Source organism: Mus caroli, chromosome 1 (assembly GCF_900094665.2).
Source record: "Mus caroli chromosome 1, CAROLI_EIJ_v1.1, whole genome shotgun sequence".
NCBI classification, from domain to species: Eukaryota; Metazoa; Chordata; class Mammalia; order Rodentia; family Muridae; genus Mus; species Mus caroli.
In genome coordinates this window covers 9,091,412-9,112,242 of record NC_034570.1, presented here as the reverse complement: position 1 = coordinate 9,112,242, position 20,831 = coordinate 9,091,412, and the positions used below count along the sequence as shown (strand labels likewise).

At 45.8% G+C, this 20,831-nt stretch overlaps 1 protein-coding gene across 3 annotated transcripts in view; it reads left to right on the top strand.

Annotated features, from left to right (window-relative positions):
- Ncoa2 (nuclear receptor coactivator 2) overlaps nt 1-12,148 on the top strand; it is a 228,504-nt gene extending 216,356 nt beyond the window's left edge. For 2 of the 3 annotated variants that reach the window (XM_021170361.1, XM_029476884.1), the window contains 5 exons: nt 314-548; nt 2,102-2,279; nt 2,723-2,921; nt 4,403-4,492; nt 8,468-12,148. In XM_021170361.1, coding sequence (XP_021026020.1) covers nt 314-548; nt 2,102-2,279; nt 2,723-2,921; nt 4,403-4,492; nt 8,468-8,479 — 714 coding nt within the window. In that variant the 3' untranslated portion in view covers nt 8,480-12,148. The remainder of the gene's footprint in view (nt 1-313; nt 549-2,101; nt 2,280-2,722; nt 2,922-4,402; nt 4,493-8,467) is intronic. The other variant, XM_021170377.2, reaches the window with a different exon arrangement.
- The last annotated feature ends 8,683 nt before the right edge of the window (nt 12,149-20,831 follow it).

Here is a 20,831-nt window from a genome sequence, read left to right as displayed (position 1 = left end):
AGGGAAGTGGGGGGCGCTATGGGGGACTTTTGGGATAGTATTGGAAATGTAATTGAGGAAAATATGTAATAAAAATATAAAAAAAAAAAAAAAAAAAAAAGAAATGAGTTGGTCACTATCAGAGGATTACAGAATCGTCATCACACAGGTTGAACTTAGAGCACTCACATGCGTGCTCACTAGGTGCTCTGCTCCAAGGACCCCCCCTTTCATGGAACTTCGTTTTTCAAATGATTTTACATACAGTATGCCATTGGTATCCTGTCTAACCTATCTATCCTTGATTTTCCTTCATGATTGCCCCCAATTTCAGGCTCCTATTAATGCACAGATGCTGGCCCAGAGGCAGAGGGAAATCCTGAACCAGCATCTTCGGCAGAGACAGATGCATCAGCAACAGCAGGTGCAGCAGCGAACTTTGATGATGAGAGGACAAGGGTTGAATATGACCCCAAGCATGGTGGCTCCCACTGGCCTACCAGCAGCCATGAGCAATCCCCGGATCCCCCAGGCCAATGCCCAGCAGTTCCCATTTCCTCCGAACTACGGTACTGGACTTAGATCCCTCCCACCGTTGCTGTCCTGTCTTGACCTATCTGTTCTTTCTCCTTTCTCCCGAGGCACCTTAGTCCTGGTCACAGCTTCCTTCTCACAGCTGTGTGCCTGGTTAGCCAGGGAATGATAGGAGGCCTGGAGCAGGTTAGGGCCTGGCAAGTCTCCCAGTCCCGCACAGTACCTACCTGTTAGCTCAGGTCCTCCTTTTCTTTGGGTGCAGGTCTTTAAGAATGACCAAAGTTAAGTGTCGTGTGTCTCTGGCTGTGTGAGCATGCGTGGATGTTACCTGCTCAGGTCAGTGTCTATGATGTAATACACACTGCTGCTTATCCTTGATGGTTTCTGAGTCTGACACAAAGAAATCAGTAGCTAGATATGAAATGTCAGAAGACATAAGCCAATTTAAATATTACAATAGTCTACAGCTTTGTTTGTTACTGACAACACTTATCAAAACAGAAAATAAAAACTTTCAAGATTATACCAAGTCTTCACTGGCTTGGTCATTCCTGAAGTGTTAGTCAGAGCCACATGGGAGCCCTCTTGCTTTACTTTATCCTGATTTGTTTTCTAATGTCGTTCTAACAGCCGAGACACCGAGGGTAATTTCATGGAGATTAACATGGTGTAACAGTGGGAGTCTTAGTGCTTGCATGGTGCTTCCACGCTTACGTGTTCCAGATGGCTCGGCTTTGCCCTGTCTGAGGGATCTGTAAGGAACCAAGAACCATGGAAGCCTTTGTGTTGCCTAAATACAAACGTCCTGTCTCTTTAAAGAGCAAAGAAAGTGCATGGCCTTCTTCTCCTCTTTAGACTCTTCTTTTGTAGCTACTTTTAAGTATTAAGTGTTGCACAGGATGAAGCGAATGTGTTCTTACTCTGTCCCTGAAATGCCCCTCGCTGTCTTCCTTTTGGTGCCTTTGCTCGCTTTCCATTGATAGCTCAGGAAACTCTGCTGAGATTCCTTTTCCTTTGCTGTGAATTCTTTTACCCTAAACTATACAAGAAATGGATAATCCTGACAGCACTCAAGGGCCACAAGCCCTTTTCAAAAACAAAATAAGCCAATGTGGGCGTGCAGTTGGGTATTTTCTGAAATACATCTCCTGAACATGAGATGATGTAAGTTAATGTAAGTTATTCGTATGATGACTGTTGGTATATAGATGAATTTAATGAGCTCAGACTAAATCTAAAAGGAACGATACTATTACACTGACTGACCGGCTCAGATAAAATCAAGACTCTACCTAGTAAACTCATCCTTGGATTGGAGAGGGCTTCAGGAACAAATGTCATTTCTCTGACTCTAGCCCTGATGCTAGTGTGCATCCTGGGAGCCCTGTGACTGTTGGAGAGATTTCAAGGATAGAGAGGGTTTTCTCCATGGACTTCTGTCTCAGCTTCTTTCAAATGTCTAATAATTTGCACATAGTCAGATAATTGAAAGTAATTTTTCTGTGTATACTTAATTTGGCACATTCTCTCTATGATATAGATAACAATCTCCTTTGGGCTTCTGTTTGTTTTTGTTTTTGTTTTTAAGGAATAAGTCAGCAACCTGATCCTGGCTTTACTGGGGCTACGACTCCCCAGAGTCCTCTAATGTCTCCCCGGATGGCACATACCCAGAGTCCCATGATGCAGCAGTCTCAAGCCAACCCAGCCTACCAGCCCACCTCAGACATGAATGGATGGGCACAGGGGAGCATGGGCGGAAACAGGTAACATCACATTACTGCGTCTGATATAAATGATCACTCCTAGCCAGGCGGTGGTGGCGTTTAGCAAGCAATAGCAAATGAACTGCTAAAAAGCGAACTTATTCTTTAGCAAAAGTCAACAATTTCACAGAAGCCTAGCACAGCACCTCTTGTTTTAGAGCAAAAACATTACCTCTAAGCAGTTGCCACTCCTAACTGTGGAATTCCTGTGGAAGGCGGTGGCACAGAGCCAGGCTTCATCAGTGCACATGCTAAGAAGCAAACAGCAAGCTCCCAGCAGCTGGGAAAGCAGGAGTGTGTGTGCTTCCTAGCAATGTGTGCAAGGGAAGAAGCAAGCCTGATGCCTGGGCCAGCACCCCAGGCTGGCCTGCCCTGGGGTCAGACCATTTAGATACAGAGTGCCTCAGCTTACCATCAGACTAACTCTGTCTCCCATGCTCCAGCATGTTCTCACAGCAGTCCCCACCACACTTTGGGCAACAAGCAAACACCAGCATGTATAGTAACAACATGAACATCAGTGTGTCGATGGCAACCAACACGGGTGGCTTGAGCAGCATGAACCAGATGACAGGCCAGATGAGCATGACCTCAGTGACCTCCGTGCCTACGTCAGGACTGCCCTCCATGGGTCCCGAGCAGGTAAGAGCCTCAGAGAAGCAGCTCAGAACATTCTCCTCTTGGCTTTGTGTCTGTTTATGCCGCAAGTCCCATATCTATTTTGAAAAGTGTTTTTTCACCTTATTTTCGCCTGTGCCAGTGAGATTTAACAAAAAATACTTGTTAATGACGAAGGAACTATTGGAAAGGACTCTTGGCTGATAACATGTTGGGTTTTTTTTTTTGCTTTGTTTTGTTTTTTATTTCCTAATTTTCACATCATTAACCTTTTTTATCATTTCTGGGATTTAGAAATGGAGTGGTAGGTGTTAGGAAGTTTCTGCTGGGCATGGTGACCCACACCTTTAGTCCCAGCACTGGGGAGGCAGAAGCAAGTGGATCTCTGTGAGTTCAAGACCAGCCTGCTCTGCAGAGCATGTTCCAGAACGGGCAGGGCTACACACAGAAATCCTCTCTCAAAAAAACAACAAAAAAAAAACTAGCTTTTTAAAACCTCTGGTAACCAGGGCTACACAGAGAAACCCTGTCTCGGAGGAAAAAAAAAAAAAAAAAAAAAAAAACCCTCTGGTAAGCATGGCCACACAGCCTACCAGCAGGTTACTCTCGGGGCCACTTTGCTTATGTGACAAGGCTGGCACACTATTGGCCCCCTTGATGCTCCAGTGCAGGTGACTTTAGTTCCAGACCAGCCTGGACTCTAAGAGCATGTTAGAGAGGGTAGGGAGAAGATGTGTAGGCCCTCTCGGGCCAGGAGCACCTCTGCTCTGTTGGGCCCAGCAGTGTTGAGAGTGAGGTACACAGAGACATAGAACAGAGCATAATCATCAGCCAGCCCACTCAGGAACATTCATCAGCCCACACCATTTGAAAGGTGTGCATGGATTTAAATGTTTTTGAGTTTTGGAGTTAATATAGAAGCCTAGGCCCAAACCCACAACCCCAGTGTGTCTACTGAAAAATCATTCTCTTATTAGCCCTGGTGGGCTAGCTCCATGAGTAAAATGCCTGCCCCTGAGTCTCACCTGAGTGAAGTCCCCAGGACTTCCACGAGAGAGCTGGCCTCTACACTCCGGCCTCGCAGACATACATGCACCCATCACACACAAGTAAATGTAATGAGAAGAGTTTTTTAAAAAACACATAAATGCTGATGAGTAGGTTTTTTGGCCAGTCCGTTCACAAAAGCCAGTTTGGGTATTCTCACGTCATTCTTGCTAATTAATGACTTGCCTAAGTAGCAGAAGTGGCAGGATGGCCCCAGGTGCTTCACACTCTCAGGGCTGAGTCACCAGCCTGATTAGAAACAACTTTAAAATATATATATATATATATATATAAATGAAAATGTGCAAATAAGCTTTGCTTTTGAAGGTAAGTAGTGTTTGCAGCCTCCTCTGCCCCATGTGGGAACACTGTTAGGCCGTGGGTCATTGGGATACAGCCTCTTTTCCCTAGGGGCACAAAACTTAAAATCAGAAATGTGTCATATGTTGTCACCACAGGTCAATGATCCTGCTCTGAGGGGAGGCAACCTTTTCCCAAACCAACTGCCTGGAATGGACATGATCAAGCAGGAGGGAGATGCATCTCGGGTAAGCAGCAGGAACCCAGAGTGCACCTTAGGGGCTGTGAACCTTGTGAAGGCCAAACGCTTCTTTCTGCCTTTGTCGGCCTGGAAAATGCTGGGATCAAAAGAGCACACTACAAAAACAGCAGGCATGATGGTGCATGCCTGTAACTCTGGCTCTGAGGAGGCAGAGACAAGAGAGTCAGGAGTTCAAGGTCAGCTACACTGTGAATTTAAGACCAGCCTGGGCTGCACATTACCCTATCTTAGAACAAACAAAAAAACAACACTCCCACCTTGAAAAAACAAGAAAATAACTATTTACACAGAAAGCAGCCTACAGCAAATGCAATTGTGAAGTGCTTTCCAGCTCTTCCTAACACACTGATGTACACTGCCACGTCCAACCCTCAGGAAAGGTTCATCCTGTCAGAGAGACGCAGGAGGGTGGGGAACTCAGCATCATTAACAAGTCTTAAGCCAGCCCGGGTTATGTGAGATCCAGTCTCAAAAAATGAAGAGGGCCAGGGAGAACTGAATTCAATCCCTGAAGTCAGAGTGGAAAGAGAGCCAACTCTCAACAGTGTCCTCAGATCTGCACACGGGTGCCTGCACACACCACAGAAACAGTAAAATGTGGCCACCTCAGCATACTCAAAACCAAGCAGTAGCTTGATCCCATTGGAGAGAATGGGTGTAAATGACCTCTGAACTTCCTCACTCCGGAGGCTTTGTGGTGTTAGCAGCAGGGCTACAGTAGACCCCGCCGCCCGCCCATTGCTCAGCAATGTCCTGGATTGGCTCTCCCACTGTGGCTTTTCTGTGTTTTGTAACCCTGATTGTGGGCTTCAGAGATACTACTGACAACGGATAGGAGTCCTGTAGCTGTTTCTCACGCGTGTCCTTAAAATGTGATAGTTAGGTGCACGAAGCTTACCATATCTTCCTTCCTTACTGTATGTGTATCTGGTATGTATACATACCAGGTAAGAATGTCAGACACCGGGGTAGATTCTACACTAACCATGTGTTCCTTTGTTTGGGTTTATCACTTCCCAAGGGCTGATGCCTCTCCTATAGCCATGGTTTTCACAGGAAGTGAGTGCTAAGAGCTCAAAGGTAACTCCATGCAAAAGCAGAGGTCCAGAACCTGGGCTGAGGCACAGTGACAGCAGGTGACAATCAAACACTCAGAGAGGACAGCCCATTTTAAAGTGCCAGGGCAGCCTAGCCAGAGAATGCCATGCTGTTACCATGAGTGAGAGTGAGCCAGCTAGCATTTGAACAGCTATCTAGGAAGAGCCCCTTGCCAGCCAAGCCCTCTGAAGCCGACCCAGGCTTCTGCTTTCTCCTAGGACCACCAGGAAGCTCCCGGCTTTGTTTCTCCTGCCTTCTTGCCTCCTGTAAAGCAGAGCATGGTTGTCAATGCATGTTATGTCCTTGAATATTGCAAGAGCAGCCAAGCCTAACAGCGCATGCAGGAAAGTCACTACAAGAGCAGCCTGGTTGACATAGACTTCTAGCCAGCCAGCACTGCATAGTGAGGCACGGTCTCAAAAAGATGGAGGGAGAGAAGGGAAAAAAGGAAAGAAAATCATGGAAGCAGCCGACAGGAATCAGTCAATTGCTCACTTAGTTGGCGCCATACTGTCTGGTCCAACTACAGCCTTACGAATGTAACGATTTGTCCTAGGCCTGGGGAGATCAGAAAGCAAGCAAGCTGACCTCTGAACGCCTTCCTATTCTTTCTTTCTTTTTTTTTTTTTTAGTTTATTTATTTTATTTATATGAGTACACTGTAGCTGTCATCAGACACACCAGAAGAGGGCATCAGATCCCATTACAGATGGTTGTGAGTCACCATGTGGTTGCTGGGATTTGAACTCAGGACCACTGGAAGAGCAGTCAGTGCTCTCAACTGCTGAGCCATCTCTCCAGACCATGCCTGCCTATTTTTAACCTGAGCACCACTGTCCTCTCCCAAGAGAGACAAGCAGGCTCTCACAAGGATTTTCTCAGGGGTTATGTAGCCTCATTTAAGAAGGCCCAAAGGGGCAAGTTGTTTCTTTGGTGCCCTCCCCCACCTTGCTACTCAGGTCCTGAAGGAAGGCAGGGTCAGAGAGACACCACAGAAGTTTCAACTACGTGTTTAAATGTCATCGGTCTTCTTTTTTTGTTGTTGTTGTCTTTTTCTCTTTTTGTTTTGTTTTTCAAGACAGGGTTTCTCTGTAGCCATGACTGTCCTGGAACTCACTTTGTAGACCAGACTGGCCTCGAACTCAGAAATCTACCTGCTTCTGCCTCCCGAGTGCTGGGATTAAAGGTGTGCGCCACCATGCCCGGCTGTCATTGGTCTTCTTAAGCATCCAGGTGCTTAATCCCAGGAGGGAAGAGCCTCCAAAGCTGAGACACAGTGTCCCTTTTGGACTCTGTCAGGCCTACATGGATGTTAAAGGCTTCCCAGCCATCCTGTAGAAGAATGTAGGTGAGGATCAAGGGAGCTGGTAACCAATACCAACCCAGCTGAGGAAGAAAGCCTGGAGCACTGGTGTCACCCAGGCCAGAGCCACCTCCCTGCAAGGATTCATCTGACGAGGCTAATGGCGTCCTATTGCTGATCACCAGAACACTTACAGGGACACAGAAGGCACAAATACGATTTCAGGCTGGCTTCCTCTCTTCAAGTAGATATTATTAGTGGCCCTCACGCACCTGCTGCTCAGTGCAGCCTTGACGGATATGGTCATGTAGATTATGAGCTGAGAGTGGGGTGGGTTTATCCTAATGAAGTCAGAGTGAGCACGCCCTCTTAGGACTTGACAGTGACTCCGCGCGATCTAGGGAGGGGAGCGCTTACGCGGGCCTCTACGCCCAGGACTCAGGAAGTCGAGACAGGTGACTCGATGATTAGAGGCCACACTGTCTAGGTAAAGAATTCTAAGGCCCTGACTTAAAAAATGGGGAGGAGGGCTGGAGAGATGCCTCAGTGGTTAAGAGCACTGACTGCTCTTCCAGAGGTCCTGAGTTTAATTCCCAGCAACCACATGGTGGCTCACAACCATCTGTAATGGGATCCAGTGTCCTAGTCTGGTGTCTGAGGCCAGTGATAGTATTCTCACATACGTGAAATAAATAAAACCTTTAAAAAAAGAAAAAGTGGGGAGGGAAACTGGAGCGATGGCTCAGTGGTTAGAAGTACCTGCTACTCTCTCAGAAGTTCTGTGCTCAGCAGCAGGCCAGTGGCTCACACAGCTCCTTGGAACTCTACCTCCAGGAGCTCTGACCTCCTTTTCTGTGTGTGGAATATACACATACAAATTAAAAAGAGATATATCAAGTCATTATTTTTTTAAATCAATAGAAGGCAGGCATGAGGGTGGCACACACCTTAGTCCCAGCCTTTGGAAGAAAAGGTAGGAGGATCCTGGTGAAACCAAGGCCAGTCTGCTGTACATAACGAGCTCCCAGATATCCAGGGTTACAGAGACACTGTCTCAAAAACAAACACATTTTTTAAAAAGTCAAAGGAATCACCTTGGGCTGGGGAGGCCCTCGGTGGGTAAAGTGCTATGCAAACATGGGAGAGGATCTCAGATCAAATCCCCAGCTCCCCAGCTGTTCTGTACAGACCGGTGGTCATCCACAGACTCTGACTACAGCCTGCAGGAAGCTTCACACACATGGATGGAGCTGGCACCTGCGGCATTCAGTTAGGAACAGCGCCATCTGCCTTCCCGTGTCAGAAACCCATCACTCACCAAATGCGGAGCCTTCGTGACTCTAGAATAAGCTAGTATGTTGTGTTTTATGATGATCACTCCATTGTTTTCATTTAAAACAAAAAAAAGCCTCTTGATATTGCCAGTGTGGTGGCACACGCATTTGAAAGACTAGTGTGGGGGCACAGAATCTGCAATAGGCCAGGGTGGCAGCAGAAAAAACTATGCAAGCATAAAGAGCCCCTTGTCCTCACACAACCTTTCTGTCTGTTTCCCCTCAGAAATACTGCTGACCCTGGAGAAGCTGTCTGCATCTTTCTTCAACCCACTGGGCTTACAAACATTTACCAGTCTGGAGAGCTGCGTCTCTTTGTGTTGCCACCTGACATGCCGCCAGTTCTCCTAGGACATAGCAGCAGACAGTTGGGCCCTGGGCCCGCAGCATAGAGCGTGCTGGCTTGGCTGCCACCGGAAGAGTTGCCCCTCCCGACAGCCTGCAGCTCGCCTCCAGACCAACCGCAGTCTATTCACTGCATTCACCGTAGTGCAACTTAGATCTCCTGCAAAGTAACTGTCCCCAGGCCGACTTCATCCCCATTCAGATTGAATGTATTTAAATGTGTGTGTTTGAGGAGAGCCATGCTCTTGGCCTGTTCCTGCTCGGCTCCAGACACTGGTTTCTTGCTTTGTTTTCTGTGGCTATTCTGTGTAAAAGATTAGAATCTTAACTAGAGGAAAAAAAGGAATTTTTAACACAGTACAACCCAAGGTATTCTAAGCTTAAAGCCTGCATTTGACTGGGATGGAGACAGGGCAGATACTGTGGACAGCGCTGTGTGTGCTGACACACCTAGTCAGCGACAAGTAACCGAGGCAGAGTTCTGTCTCCAGGAAGGAGTGTCCCATCAATGAACAGATGGAAGGCTCTTGAGAGAGGCTGTTAGCATTAACAAGTATCTGTTCCCACTTTTCTCTGTTAAAACCAAATGAGTTTCTCCTAAATCATGGATCAAAAAGAAATACTTGTTTCTAAATTGTTTTTAGATCAGATAGTTTGATTGGCATCTCTTCCCTTCCTCTCCCCGCCTTCTCTCATCCTCCCTCTTTCATTCCTTTAAAGTAAAAACATCAACAACAGCATACACCATAGAGACCAGGGAAGCCCTTGGGATCTCTCAGTGTTGTGCCAGCTACTTACAGCAGCTTCCCAGTGACCATGCGTTTCCTATCAGAGAGGAACAAAGTCAGGCTGTGACATCTGCTTAGGTAGCCTGGGCTGCCCCATCAGCTCAGGCCTCCAACATGAGAGACCTTACTAATGAAATCAACAGCAGACGTCACGACAGATCTGACCTCTGCCATGTGGGGTTGTTTTTTATTTTTGGTTTTTAGCAGTGCTGACGAAGCCGAAGTTTTGTAAGGTACATAAAGATCCAATTTATATGTAAACAAGCAATAATTTAAGTTCTGAACTTAAGTGTTTTAACTGTATAATTTTGTGAGGTATACATATTGTGGGATTGACTCAAAAAATGAGGTACTTCAGTATTAAATTAGATATCTTCATAGCAATGTCTCCTAAAGGTGTTTTGTAACGGCTGCCAATGCCTTGGTTAGAGCTGACTTGTAGACGTAAGACCTTTTGTTTTCTAACCCTTGAGACTCTCCTCATGAATTCTGTATCTAATCTATATGATATGCAGCCGCTGTCAGAACCAAGTCTTGATTTTATATGTTTATATTCTTTCTTAATAAACCTTAGAAAGACAACATTACTAAGCAGCCCACTTTGATGGTTGTTTTCTTGCCCACTGTTGGGGATAACCTCTATTAACTGGTGTCAGTTTCAGACAGTTGCAGTACCCAGAACTGAGACCTTTTCAATTCTCCCCAACCTTGATACACACACTTTCTTACCTAAATTTCAGAATGATGTCTTTTTGATGTCTAAAAACAAAGCATTTTATAATATCTCATTATCCAAGCTTTCTAGGAACCGAGAAGTTTTTCCTTGAAGTTTGTTTGTTTATTCCTGGCAGGGTTAAAAACATATGAACTACCCTATTTATATTTATGTCTCCCTATATATCTACAGATTGTAGAAATATAGAAAGAGATGTGACCCAAAGACAAATGGTCAGTCATCTGAAAGTGTTGCTGCATGCTAAGGAACTCTGGAAATTTGTATTTCCATACCTTTTTCCACTTAGAGAAGAATCTCAGTGAGGGAGGTAGCCCAGGAACAGCGCTTCCCCATTGGCCACCAGTTCCTGTGTCTGCTCGAGACTCCACCAAACCATTGGCTTGCACATCTGTCCTGCAAAGGGAGCAGATAGAGCCCAGAACTCCAGGCCCCACCCCAGGAGTGAGGCTCAGGTGCACTACTGAGCGCGACCTGTTCTCAGATAAGTCAGAAATGTGAGGTAGGTAAAAATAACTTCACACAGCACAGCACAGCACAAGAGAAAATGGAATTTAAAGCATATTTGTTTTGTATTAAATCCCATCTCACTGTAACATCAAGCCACAATATCTTACCTTTCAGCCTTCATCCAATCTACCACTGCTTTCTAATGTTGACCCGGCAGTTAGCGTAGCCCATGGTCATGGCAAATCCTCTCACAGGTCAGAGCAGCGATGAACTGTGTGCCATCTCATCAGGAGGATCGCATCAGCAAAGGCATCCTGATCATGTTCTCAGAGCCAGTGCCAGCCCAGCCTCCCCTGCCATCAGTATTGCTCACGCTCTGCACAACACATTTGTACTTGGTTTTGTCTGACAGAACATAGAATCAGTGTTCTCTTAGATGACTCAATGTGAAAAGCGTAATGTGAAAAGTACACACCTGATCGTGGTTGTAAAATCCATGTAAGTGTTCATGCAACATGGTGAGTTTTAAAAGTAAAGTGTGCTGTGATACTACAACCAATTGACTCAAAGATTAAAGCACTTGCGCGCACACACACACACACACACACAACGTGTATCTCTTATGACCTGTAATGATTGAAAGCAATGGTTTTTTTGCAGTTTAAGATGCAAATTTTAATCTGTGTTTAAAAACGGAGTTCATATGGGTGTGACACGTGAACTGGGAGGCACAGATCCACTTGCAGAACCCAAAGATACACAATCAATTTTGAAATGCAACTTAAGCCATTAATTGTTGGTGTGAATTTAAAATTTTCTAGTTGTTTATATGGTAGTATGCTGCCGAAGAGCAAAGCATTCTCTGCACAAAAGAAAACACTGTAGTGGCTTCGATTTTAATTAGAACTTTCTCCCTGGTGTTTCTTTATAGACTAAAACAAAATCTTTTAAGTTTCTTACTACAGGTAAAAGCTATGTGCAAGAACCTCAAAATGCTAAAACCTAGCATAATGCCTTAGATCTGTTTTTAAGTCTTGTATATTCCTACATAGCTGTCCAATGTATTATATTTGTATAGTGAATTGTGTAAAATTTTTGAATAAGTACGTCATCGCTTACCCGTATGTTACTGAACAGTGATGACAACCCGTTTCTTCAAACATTTAACTGTCTTCTCTTTTTCCTTTGTCATTTGTGGGTTTTATTTGTACAGTTCCTCATGAAGTTGCATTTGAGATATGTGTATATGAAAAGATTATACAAGGGTAAAATTAAGCAATATATTAACTATGGTTCTTCAGGAGAAAGCTTACAGTGTTTCAGGTTGTGATTTATTTTCAAAACAGAGTTGACTCTGAACATCACCTTGTTCATCTGCATTGATGTTTGTATTTCTAGTGTGAGCAGTTTATGCAAAGGTAGATATATACAGAGAAATTTTAAATACATTTATGCAAGTTCCTATTGCTTTGCTGATGCTCTTTGCTTATTTGATGTTAAATAATGCTATTGTAAATAAAGAATCTGTTGTTACTGCATCATTTAATAAATTTTAATGCCTTCGGGTTTTACATGGCTTTAGAGATTTTAATGTGGCGATGCAGTATCTTCTTTTGTAGTTTAAACTTAAAAATACCTGAGAACTACTACTGGCTACTCTTTCAAAGACCCAAATTCAATTTCTAGCACCCACACATCATCTCAGAATCCTCTGTAACTCCAGTTCTGGGAGATCCAACCCCTTCTTCCGGCTCTTACAGGCATTAGGACCACTCCTGATACAGTTTTCAAACAAGCAAAGCATCTATAGACATACAACTTTTTTAAAAAATATATTAACGACATTATCTTTTAAGAATTTCTTGGGCTAGGCATGGTGGTGCACACCTTTAACCCCAGCACTCCAGAGGCAGAGGCTGGTGGATCTGCCCCGTCTATAGAGCAAGCTCCAGGGTAGCCTGGGCTGTTGGGAGGAAAAAAACAAAAGGAAAAGAGGAATTTCTTGTTTCTGGAGCGATGACTCAATATGCTTATTGCTTTTACACAGGAGCCCACTTCTCTTCCCAGCACTCAGGTCAGGAGGCTCACAGCTGCCTGTAACTCCTTTTCCTGGGGGATCCACTGCCCTCTTATGGCCTCAACAGACACTGCACTCAGGTGCACATATCCACAAGGAGAGACACCCATGCACATAAGTAAAAATAAATTGTAAAAATGCTAGTCAGTGGTCACAGCACTCTTAACACCCTGCCCTCCCAGAGAAGCCAAGTATATCCTAGTTGACATTACTAGCTCTAGCCGGGCGTGGTGGCGCACGCCTTTAATCCCAGCACTTGGGAGGCAGAGGCAGGCGGATTTCTGAGTTCGAGGCCAGCCTGGTCTACAAAGTGAGTGCCAGGACAGCCAGGGCTAATCAGAGAAACCCTGTCTCGAAAAAACAAAAACAAAAAAACAAAAACCAAAGACATTACTAGCTCTTTATGGCAGGTGTGGCCTGTCTAGTTCCTACTACAAATACTGCTGCAGTATCTGGATGTGAGGGGTCACGGTGCACCTGTGCTGGTCAGAGGTCAACTCTCAGGGCTTGGTTCTCCCTCCACTCTATGGGTCCTGGAGCTGGAACTCCAGGTCAGCAGACTTGGCAAGTGAGCACCTTTACCAGCTAAGCCCTCCCCCAGCCCACACTGTTTATGAAGATGGAAAGTACTGTGTCCTCTTCAAAAGTGCTGGTGCCCCTCTCACAAGCTTGCGTCTTACAGGATTCGTGAAGGGCATACCTTCTGGGCCTTCCCCGTGTGGAGGATTAGGTTTTCCACAATGTATCCACTCTAGCATTGCAATTTCCCTGAGCCTTAAAATCCCTTCATCAACACTAAGCCAAGGGATATCAGGCATCTCCAACTCCTTTTCAGTAGGCCATCTTTTTTTTTTTTTTTTTCTGGTTTTTCGAGACAGGGTTTCTCTGTGTAGCCCTGACTGTCCTGGAACTCACTTTGTAGATCAGGCTGGCCTCGAACTCAGAAATCCACCTGCCTCTGTCTCCTGAGTGCTGGGATCAAAGGTGTGCGCCACCACACCCGGCTTGTAGGCCATCTTTTGATAAACACTTCAGCCAACCATTCAAACAAACTTCAGACAACTTCTTTAACTGTGTGAGCTTCCGTATTAAACCTAGAATCTCCACTCAGAGGGCCTATGTCAATGAACTCAGCCTGCTCTAGTTTTATATTCCTTCCACCATTATCCCACACCCTTAAAATCCATTCCCACACATATTCCCCAGGTTTCTGCTTGAATGAATTAGCAAACTCATTAAGCTCCTTAGTAGTGTAGCCCATCTCCTCCCCTCTATGGCTCTCTTTGGCCTTGAGTCTGGCTATAGGTCTAGAAGAAACTATTGGTGGGCCTTGAGAAACATCAGTATTGTCTGGCATTTTCTTCAGCGAAAGTCACTGCTGGTTTATCAGACTCTGAGGAATTAATTTCCTCACATGAAAATGGCATTATTTCAAGGGGTGGGGCTGAGGGCACTACTTCCTCAGGTGGAGCAAACCCTTGAGAATCTGAAGATTCAAAATTCTCAGCTTCAGTAGGGTCTTCCCACACATTCCCATTCCAAGTTTTAGGATCCATTCTTTTGCCAATTAATGCCTTTAACTGCTGACACCCTCTGAGACTTGAATTTTCGCTGTAATTCAACCAACCTTATAATGAGGGCTTCAGTTTGATTTTCTGCAACTTGAGCTCTATGGCTGCTGGAGAGAAGATTCTCTTCAAGGACACACATAGCAACTTTTAAACTGTTTCCTTGCATCTGGAGCCATTACACAATAACATCTTTTTCTTCATCCTTTTTCCCCAAGATGCTAAAAGCAACCAGCCAGCAAAATCATTTTCCAATTTTTCCCCATCTTGTAGAAAGTTTTATACACTGAATCATCTAGTACATTAAGCTAATCAAAGGCATTCGCTTCTTTAAACTAGAAATACAGTTTCAACCACGGGTCTTCAATAGTCTCCAAGCTCCCAGAGGGAGAGAATCTGGAGAGGTTTCAGTCGTTGAAGGTGCTGGTGAATTATCAAACCAACTCCAGAATTTGAAGAGTCATCCTTATACTTCTGCTCCTCTAGAACTGCTCCCAGGACCAGCTTCTGTAATAGTCAGGGCTCTCTAGAGTCTAGAACTTACGGGCAGTCCGTATATCGTAAGGGAATCTGTTGATGACTTACGTCTGTAGGCCATCTCCCAGCAATGGTCAGCAGCAGCTGTGAATGGAAGTTCAAGGATCTAGCAGTTGCTCAGTCCCACAGGCAAGCAGGAGAAGGAGAGAGGGGTAAACAGTGTAATTACACCGCCTCCAACCCAGGTCCTAAATCACATGCAGTGCTAGAGACCCAGTTTGTGTTTTTCCCCTTCTCTGGCACGAAGGGAAACATTGGCCATTTCAGGTGGTGGCCCAGAGAGGACTGTGTTAAGAACGCTGCTGCTGCTGGCAAGGGTACCCAGTCCCAGGAAGGTACCAGAAGTGAGCAGTCGGTTTCATAGATCCCTGCAGAGCTGTTGGCCTATAGCACCGAGCCAGCTGTCCACTTTCCCTTTCCCTTTTTCTTTTTGGATACTGGCCAAGCCAAAGCATATTATCTCTAATATTTTACAGAAGCTACCATACGCTGTTGTGTGGTTGCTTACAAGAGGTGTGGATTTTCATCTCTCCTGTCTTCCTCCTCCAGCGGCATCTGAAACTCACTGTGCAGCAAAGCCTGGCCTTGAACCCCTCCTGCATCTATCTCCTAGGTGCTGAAATTGCAGGTGTGCCCCATCATCCCAGGCATCAACCCTGGGTTGCTCTCTAAGAAACACTGCTAGCTCGTTCCTGCAACCACAAATACCAGTCACCCACAAGTTGTACCCAGGGGCTAGTGACAGGGAGGAGAGAACTGGTGGCCAGTCAAAGCACTGCCTGCCTAGTTAGGGTGCCCAGCAGCATCACAAAATAGAAATGATACATCATGATTGGTCCTCATCCAGCAACACAGTTCAGCAAGTAAAGGCACTTGCCACCAAGCCTGAACGTCATGGTAGGGGACTAAGTGACTCATGCAGGTTGTCCTCTGACCTAGTTAGGGCTACTAACACTGCTGTGATGAAACACCATGACCAAAGCAACCTGCAGAGGAAAGGATTCATTCACCTTCTACATCACAGTTCATCATCAAAGGAAATTAGGACAACTTAAGCAGGGAGGAACCTGGAGGTAGGAGCTGATGCAGAGGCCATAGAGGGGTGCTGCTTACTGCTTCTCATGGCTTGTTCAAGCCTGCTTTCTTATAGAGCCCAGGACCACCAGCCCAGAGTGGACCCCTCCTACAATAGGCTAGGCCTCCTCCATCAATCACAAAGAAAATGCCTTACAGACTCTCTCTGATAACTCCAGCTTGTGTCAAATCAACATAAAACGAGCCAGTACCTCCTCTGACCTCCAAACGTGTGCAAGTATGGCACTTTCATGCTACTAGCAAACATCTGACCCAAGATCAGCACCACATCAGCCAGGGAGACGCGGTAACTGGCTAGCTGACACTGAAAGATCCTGAGAGAGAAGAGTGAAAAATGATGTAAGTCCCTAGATTTGTGTCCTCACTGATGGCAGGGAGTAAAAGTTTAACTCGCCCTATTGTTTCAGGATATACTAACCACAAAGTAGAAGTTTAACTTGCTCCATTGTTTTAGGAAATGTTCCTACAGAATACTCCAACCGTTCCTTGAACCCGTTATGCTTGCCAAATGCTAGAGCCCATGCCAGGTGTTTGCGGTTTCTGCCTTTATAAGCCCCTTACCCTTTGAGCTGGGGGTCAACTCCTCTACCCCTGCGTGGGATTCGAGTCGTCCCCAGTGCACTGGCCTTTCCCTTTTAAACCTCTTGCTATTTGCATCAAGACTGGTCTCTCGTGAGTTCTTGGGCATCGCATCATCCCGGGGCTCGAGTGAGGGTCCCTCGAATTTCAGGGAACTTTCAACACAAGCCACTTTCCTCATCAGTTACTACAGATATGGCTGCCACAGGAATCAAGTGGCTCTAGTGACCAAGACATAGCCTATGCATGTGCCCAATGGTGAGGCTGTTCACTAATGACAGATTAATCTAGAGCTGCTCTGACTGCTCCCCCTATTAAGCCTAGAATACACATTCTAATGGCAGCAAACCAGAGAGACACTTGCCCACTGGGGGGCCCCAAACACTAAGCTAAATAAACATCAGCTGGTGACCAGAAGAGGGAGCAGAGGCAAGCAGCAAGGCTGGCCAGGTCCCCAGAGAATACAGGTGACAGCTTAAGGCTTATGTGGCAGCTTCTGGTTCTTCGTCTTTCCTTCATACACTACTGTTTCCCCTAGCCTGGCCCAGGATGTCTGCTTGACTCCTCCCACAGAGGAAAATTCTAACCACCCTGAGCAGGAGTAAAAAGATCTCCCTTCTTTTGTTCTTTTTCCCCCATCGCCTCTCCCAGGTTTTGGGGACAGGATCTCTCTACATAGCCCTGGCTGTCCTGGAACTCACTATGTAGACCAGGCTGGCCTCATGCTCAGATCTGCCTGCCTCTGCCTCCTACCGCTGGAATCAAAGTTGTGCCACCATGCCCTGAGGATCTTCTGTTTCTGATCGCAGCCAGGTATATGGGTACTCATGGCAGCTGACATGTGAAATCTTGGAAGGAGTTGATATTTCCTGAAGCCACTGAAGGAGCCTTGAAGGTTGGCTGAGGCAAACCCCCTGCCTGGGGCAGACACCTCACATGTAAGAAGCCTCCAAGGCAGGGGCAGGTCTTGGCAGCCATCTTTCCTCTCGGATGAGTGAGCTGGCTGAGAGCTGCTTTCTGAGGCCTTCAGGTTTTTCCTGAAGAGCAGGAATGCTTGCCCAGATGCAGTCTCTGAAGGCCAGCTTCTCAGCAAGCTGCTCCAGCAGTTCTAACACCTTTTGTGGGCTGAAGACTGAATTTATCGGGTGTCAGCTGTGCTCAGTTGGGTCTGATTGACTGATGTGGGTATGCAGACAAGACTAAAAAGCAAGCAAACAAACAAAAGCAAGCCCAATGTGGTCTGCTGCTCGGTTGTCTAAGCTCGTCCGGCCACTCTGCTCATCCTTTGCTTGTCTGCCTTCAGCCAGAGGCCATCCGAAACTTTCATGCGGACAGTGGAGCTTGCAGGAGAATACAGTCCAGTGTCAGGGTTTCTATTGCTGTGAGAACACCATGAGAAAAGCAAAGGGGAGGACAGGCTTTCTTTCCCCTTATGACTCTTGGAGTGTCCTCCATCACTGAGGGAAGTCAGAATAGGAGCTCACACAGGACAGGATCCTGGAAGCAGAAACGGATGCAGAGGGCACAGAGAAGTGCTGCTTGCTGGCTTGCCCTGCTTGGCTTGCCCAGCAGACTTTCTTACAGTGCCGAGACCGCCAGCCCAGAAGAGACCCCAACCCACATGAGGATGGGTCTTCCAACATCAATCACTAATTAAGAAAATGCACTAGACTGTTGGAGGCATTTTCTCAGTTGAGATTTCCTCTTCCAAAACAGCCCCAGCCTTTGTCAAGGGGGCAAACACTAGCCAACAAAGCACTATTTGTGTGCACAGGGCCCCTTGTTCAATTCCCAACACTATAAACGAAATTAGAAATTCACTAAATGATGGTGCATGCCTTTAATCCCAGCATTTGGGAGGCAGAGGCAGGCGAATTTCTGAGTTCAACGCCAGCCTGGTCTACAGAGTGAGTTCCAGGACAGCCAGGGCTACACAGAGAAACCCTATCTCAAAAAAGAAAGAAAGAAAGAAAGAAAAAAAGAAAGAAAGAAAGAAAGAAAGAAAGAAAAGAAAAGAAAGGAAAGGAAAGGAAAAGAAAGGAAAGAAAAGAAGGAAAGAGAAGAAAGGAAAGAAAAGAAGGAAAGAGAAGAAAGGAAAGAAAAGAAGGAAAGAGAAGAAAGGAAAGAGAGAGAGAAAGAAGGAAGGAAGGAAGGAAGGAGAGAGAGAGAGAGAGAGAGAGAGAGAAAGAAATTCACTAAAAATAAATTCTATCTATCCTGAATGTTTTCACTCAAAATGTGTTCCAAGAAACCTTGAAATTCTTTCAAAGGCTCATTTTCTAGGATAGTATTTGGCTTGATCAAGCCTCTCTTGCACTGAGAGAAACAGGCTACAGGCTGAAAAGCTGCTGAGCCTACCTGGGTTCTCCAGCACAGCCTTCCACCTTCCCTAAAGCCATTTTTTTGGAGACCAGACAGGCCCTCGGCAACAGAGCTTTCAGGGAAGGCAAACATAAGCAGACATCTGACAGATCTCAAACACTTCCCTGTCCTGGGGGTGCTCCCTGTCCTGGGGGTAACTCCTGTTAAAAACTATTAACACTTGTTCACAAATTAGCTAACCAAGTCTTTGGTGTTAGCTGCTTGAAGCCTCCCTGCCCGATAGCTTATTGTAATGACCCCACCTACCCCTCTCCAGTAACAAAGGGTTTATTTACCTTGCCTGAGGCTACATCACTTACAACTGTGGCTTTAGAGCCTTCTTTGGGCCCAATTGCAGTATGTTAATAAACCATACCTTCTTTGTAGTGGAGCTAGGGTAGATCCTGTAACCCTCTGTCCACCCGTCCATCCATGTAACTCCTTCACCAGTGCCATATTCCTTTTGTAAAACAGAAAAAAATCTAAACTGGAATATATCTAATGCCATTCCTGCTATATGCATGCTTAATTAAAAAAAAAAAAAACTTTTTTTTTTCAAGGAAAAAAGAAAAGTATTATACCCAGATTCTTGGGCCATCTAAACATTGAAATGCTTTGGAAATAGGCTATCTTAGAGTGCATCCCAGTCAAGGTCAAAGACTTAAATCTAGTATGGTGGTGTAGTAGCAGACTATCCAGGACCAAAGGCTGAGGTGCTTATTTACCATACCAAAGAGAACCTGGCTGTCAGGTTCTCCCTGCATCCCTCAGTCTCCGCTTATTACAGTGCCCTCCTGGCTGGTGTACCCAGCCTTCTACCAGGAACTCAGACAGCCCAGAGGCCAGGCCTGCTCTTCCCTGTAGGATCCAACCATCTTGGTTACCTTCCCTCTTTTGTACTTTCCGGCCTCCAAGCTGCTGCATTCCCCCCTCTCTCCTCTTCCTTCCCCTTCCTTCTCCCTACACAGCGCAGCCACTCTGGACTCTCCCAGATGTGCCTGCCTCTCTCTGGCTGTGCTCTTCCACATATCTATAACAAACTTTCTCCTCCTCAACACCTAGGAGCAATCAGGTCCTTCCTTTTCATTTCCTTTTTTCATTCACCTTGTGCCCAAACCCCAAACTAATCATATTCCTTTCCTTTCAAATTTATTTATTTATTTATATTTTTCATTCAGTCTAGATGCTAAGGGAAGTGTCCTGTCCAACCATGTACCTGAAGCAGGACTCCCCTGCAGAAGCTCTGGACACCAACATAACCCCAAACCCAGTGAACTTGAGAAAGTCCGAAGCAGCCATTCTAGAAGGTTTAAACTGACTATGATTATCAAAGAAAACATGTGGAGGCGGATCTGGTTGCAAACTGTTTGAAGATGCTCTTGGGGATGCCTCAGTTTCTTTTTCTTTTTTTTTTTTTTAAGATTTACTTATTTATTTTATGTATATGGGTACACCATTGCTCTCTTCAGACACACCAGAAGAGGGCATCAGACCCCACTGCAGATGGTTGTGAGCCACCATGTGGTTGCTGGGAATTGAACTCAGGTCTTCTGGAAGAGCAATCAGTGCTCCTAATCACTGAGCCATCTCTCCAGCCCGATGCTACAGTTTCTTGCATGTACAAGGACCTTTCTTACGGAGAAGCCTTGGAGACCTAGCAGGTATCATTCTTAACATCACAAGGCTGCCACTCCAAGACTTAACATCACAAGACTTGCCACTGCCAAGTCTATGGCTGAGAATGTCTTACCTGCTGTCCCATCACTCCTGGGAAAGCATGCCTTTAAGAGCCAAGAGCAAGGCTCATTCTTACTGGAGATCAAAACTCTGGGCTTCATACAAAATACTATGCAGAGGCTCAGCTCTGTCAGTGAGCACAGCCCCCTGCTGTGGGGTAGAATATAGCTTGATTACAGTTTGCTTTCTTACATAGAAATTTGTCCCTATCAAAGAACTAAGGCCGCACTCGGGAGGCAGAGGCAGGCGGATTTCTGAGTTTGAGGCCAGCCTGGTCTACAGAGTGAGTTCCAGGACAGCCAGAGCTACACAGAGAAACC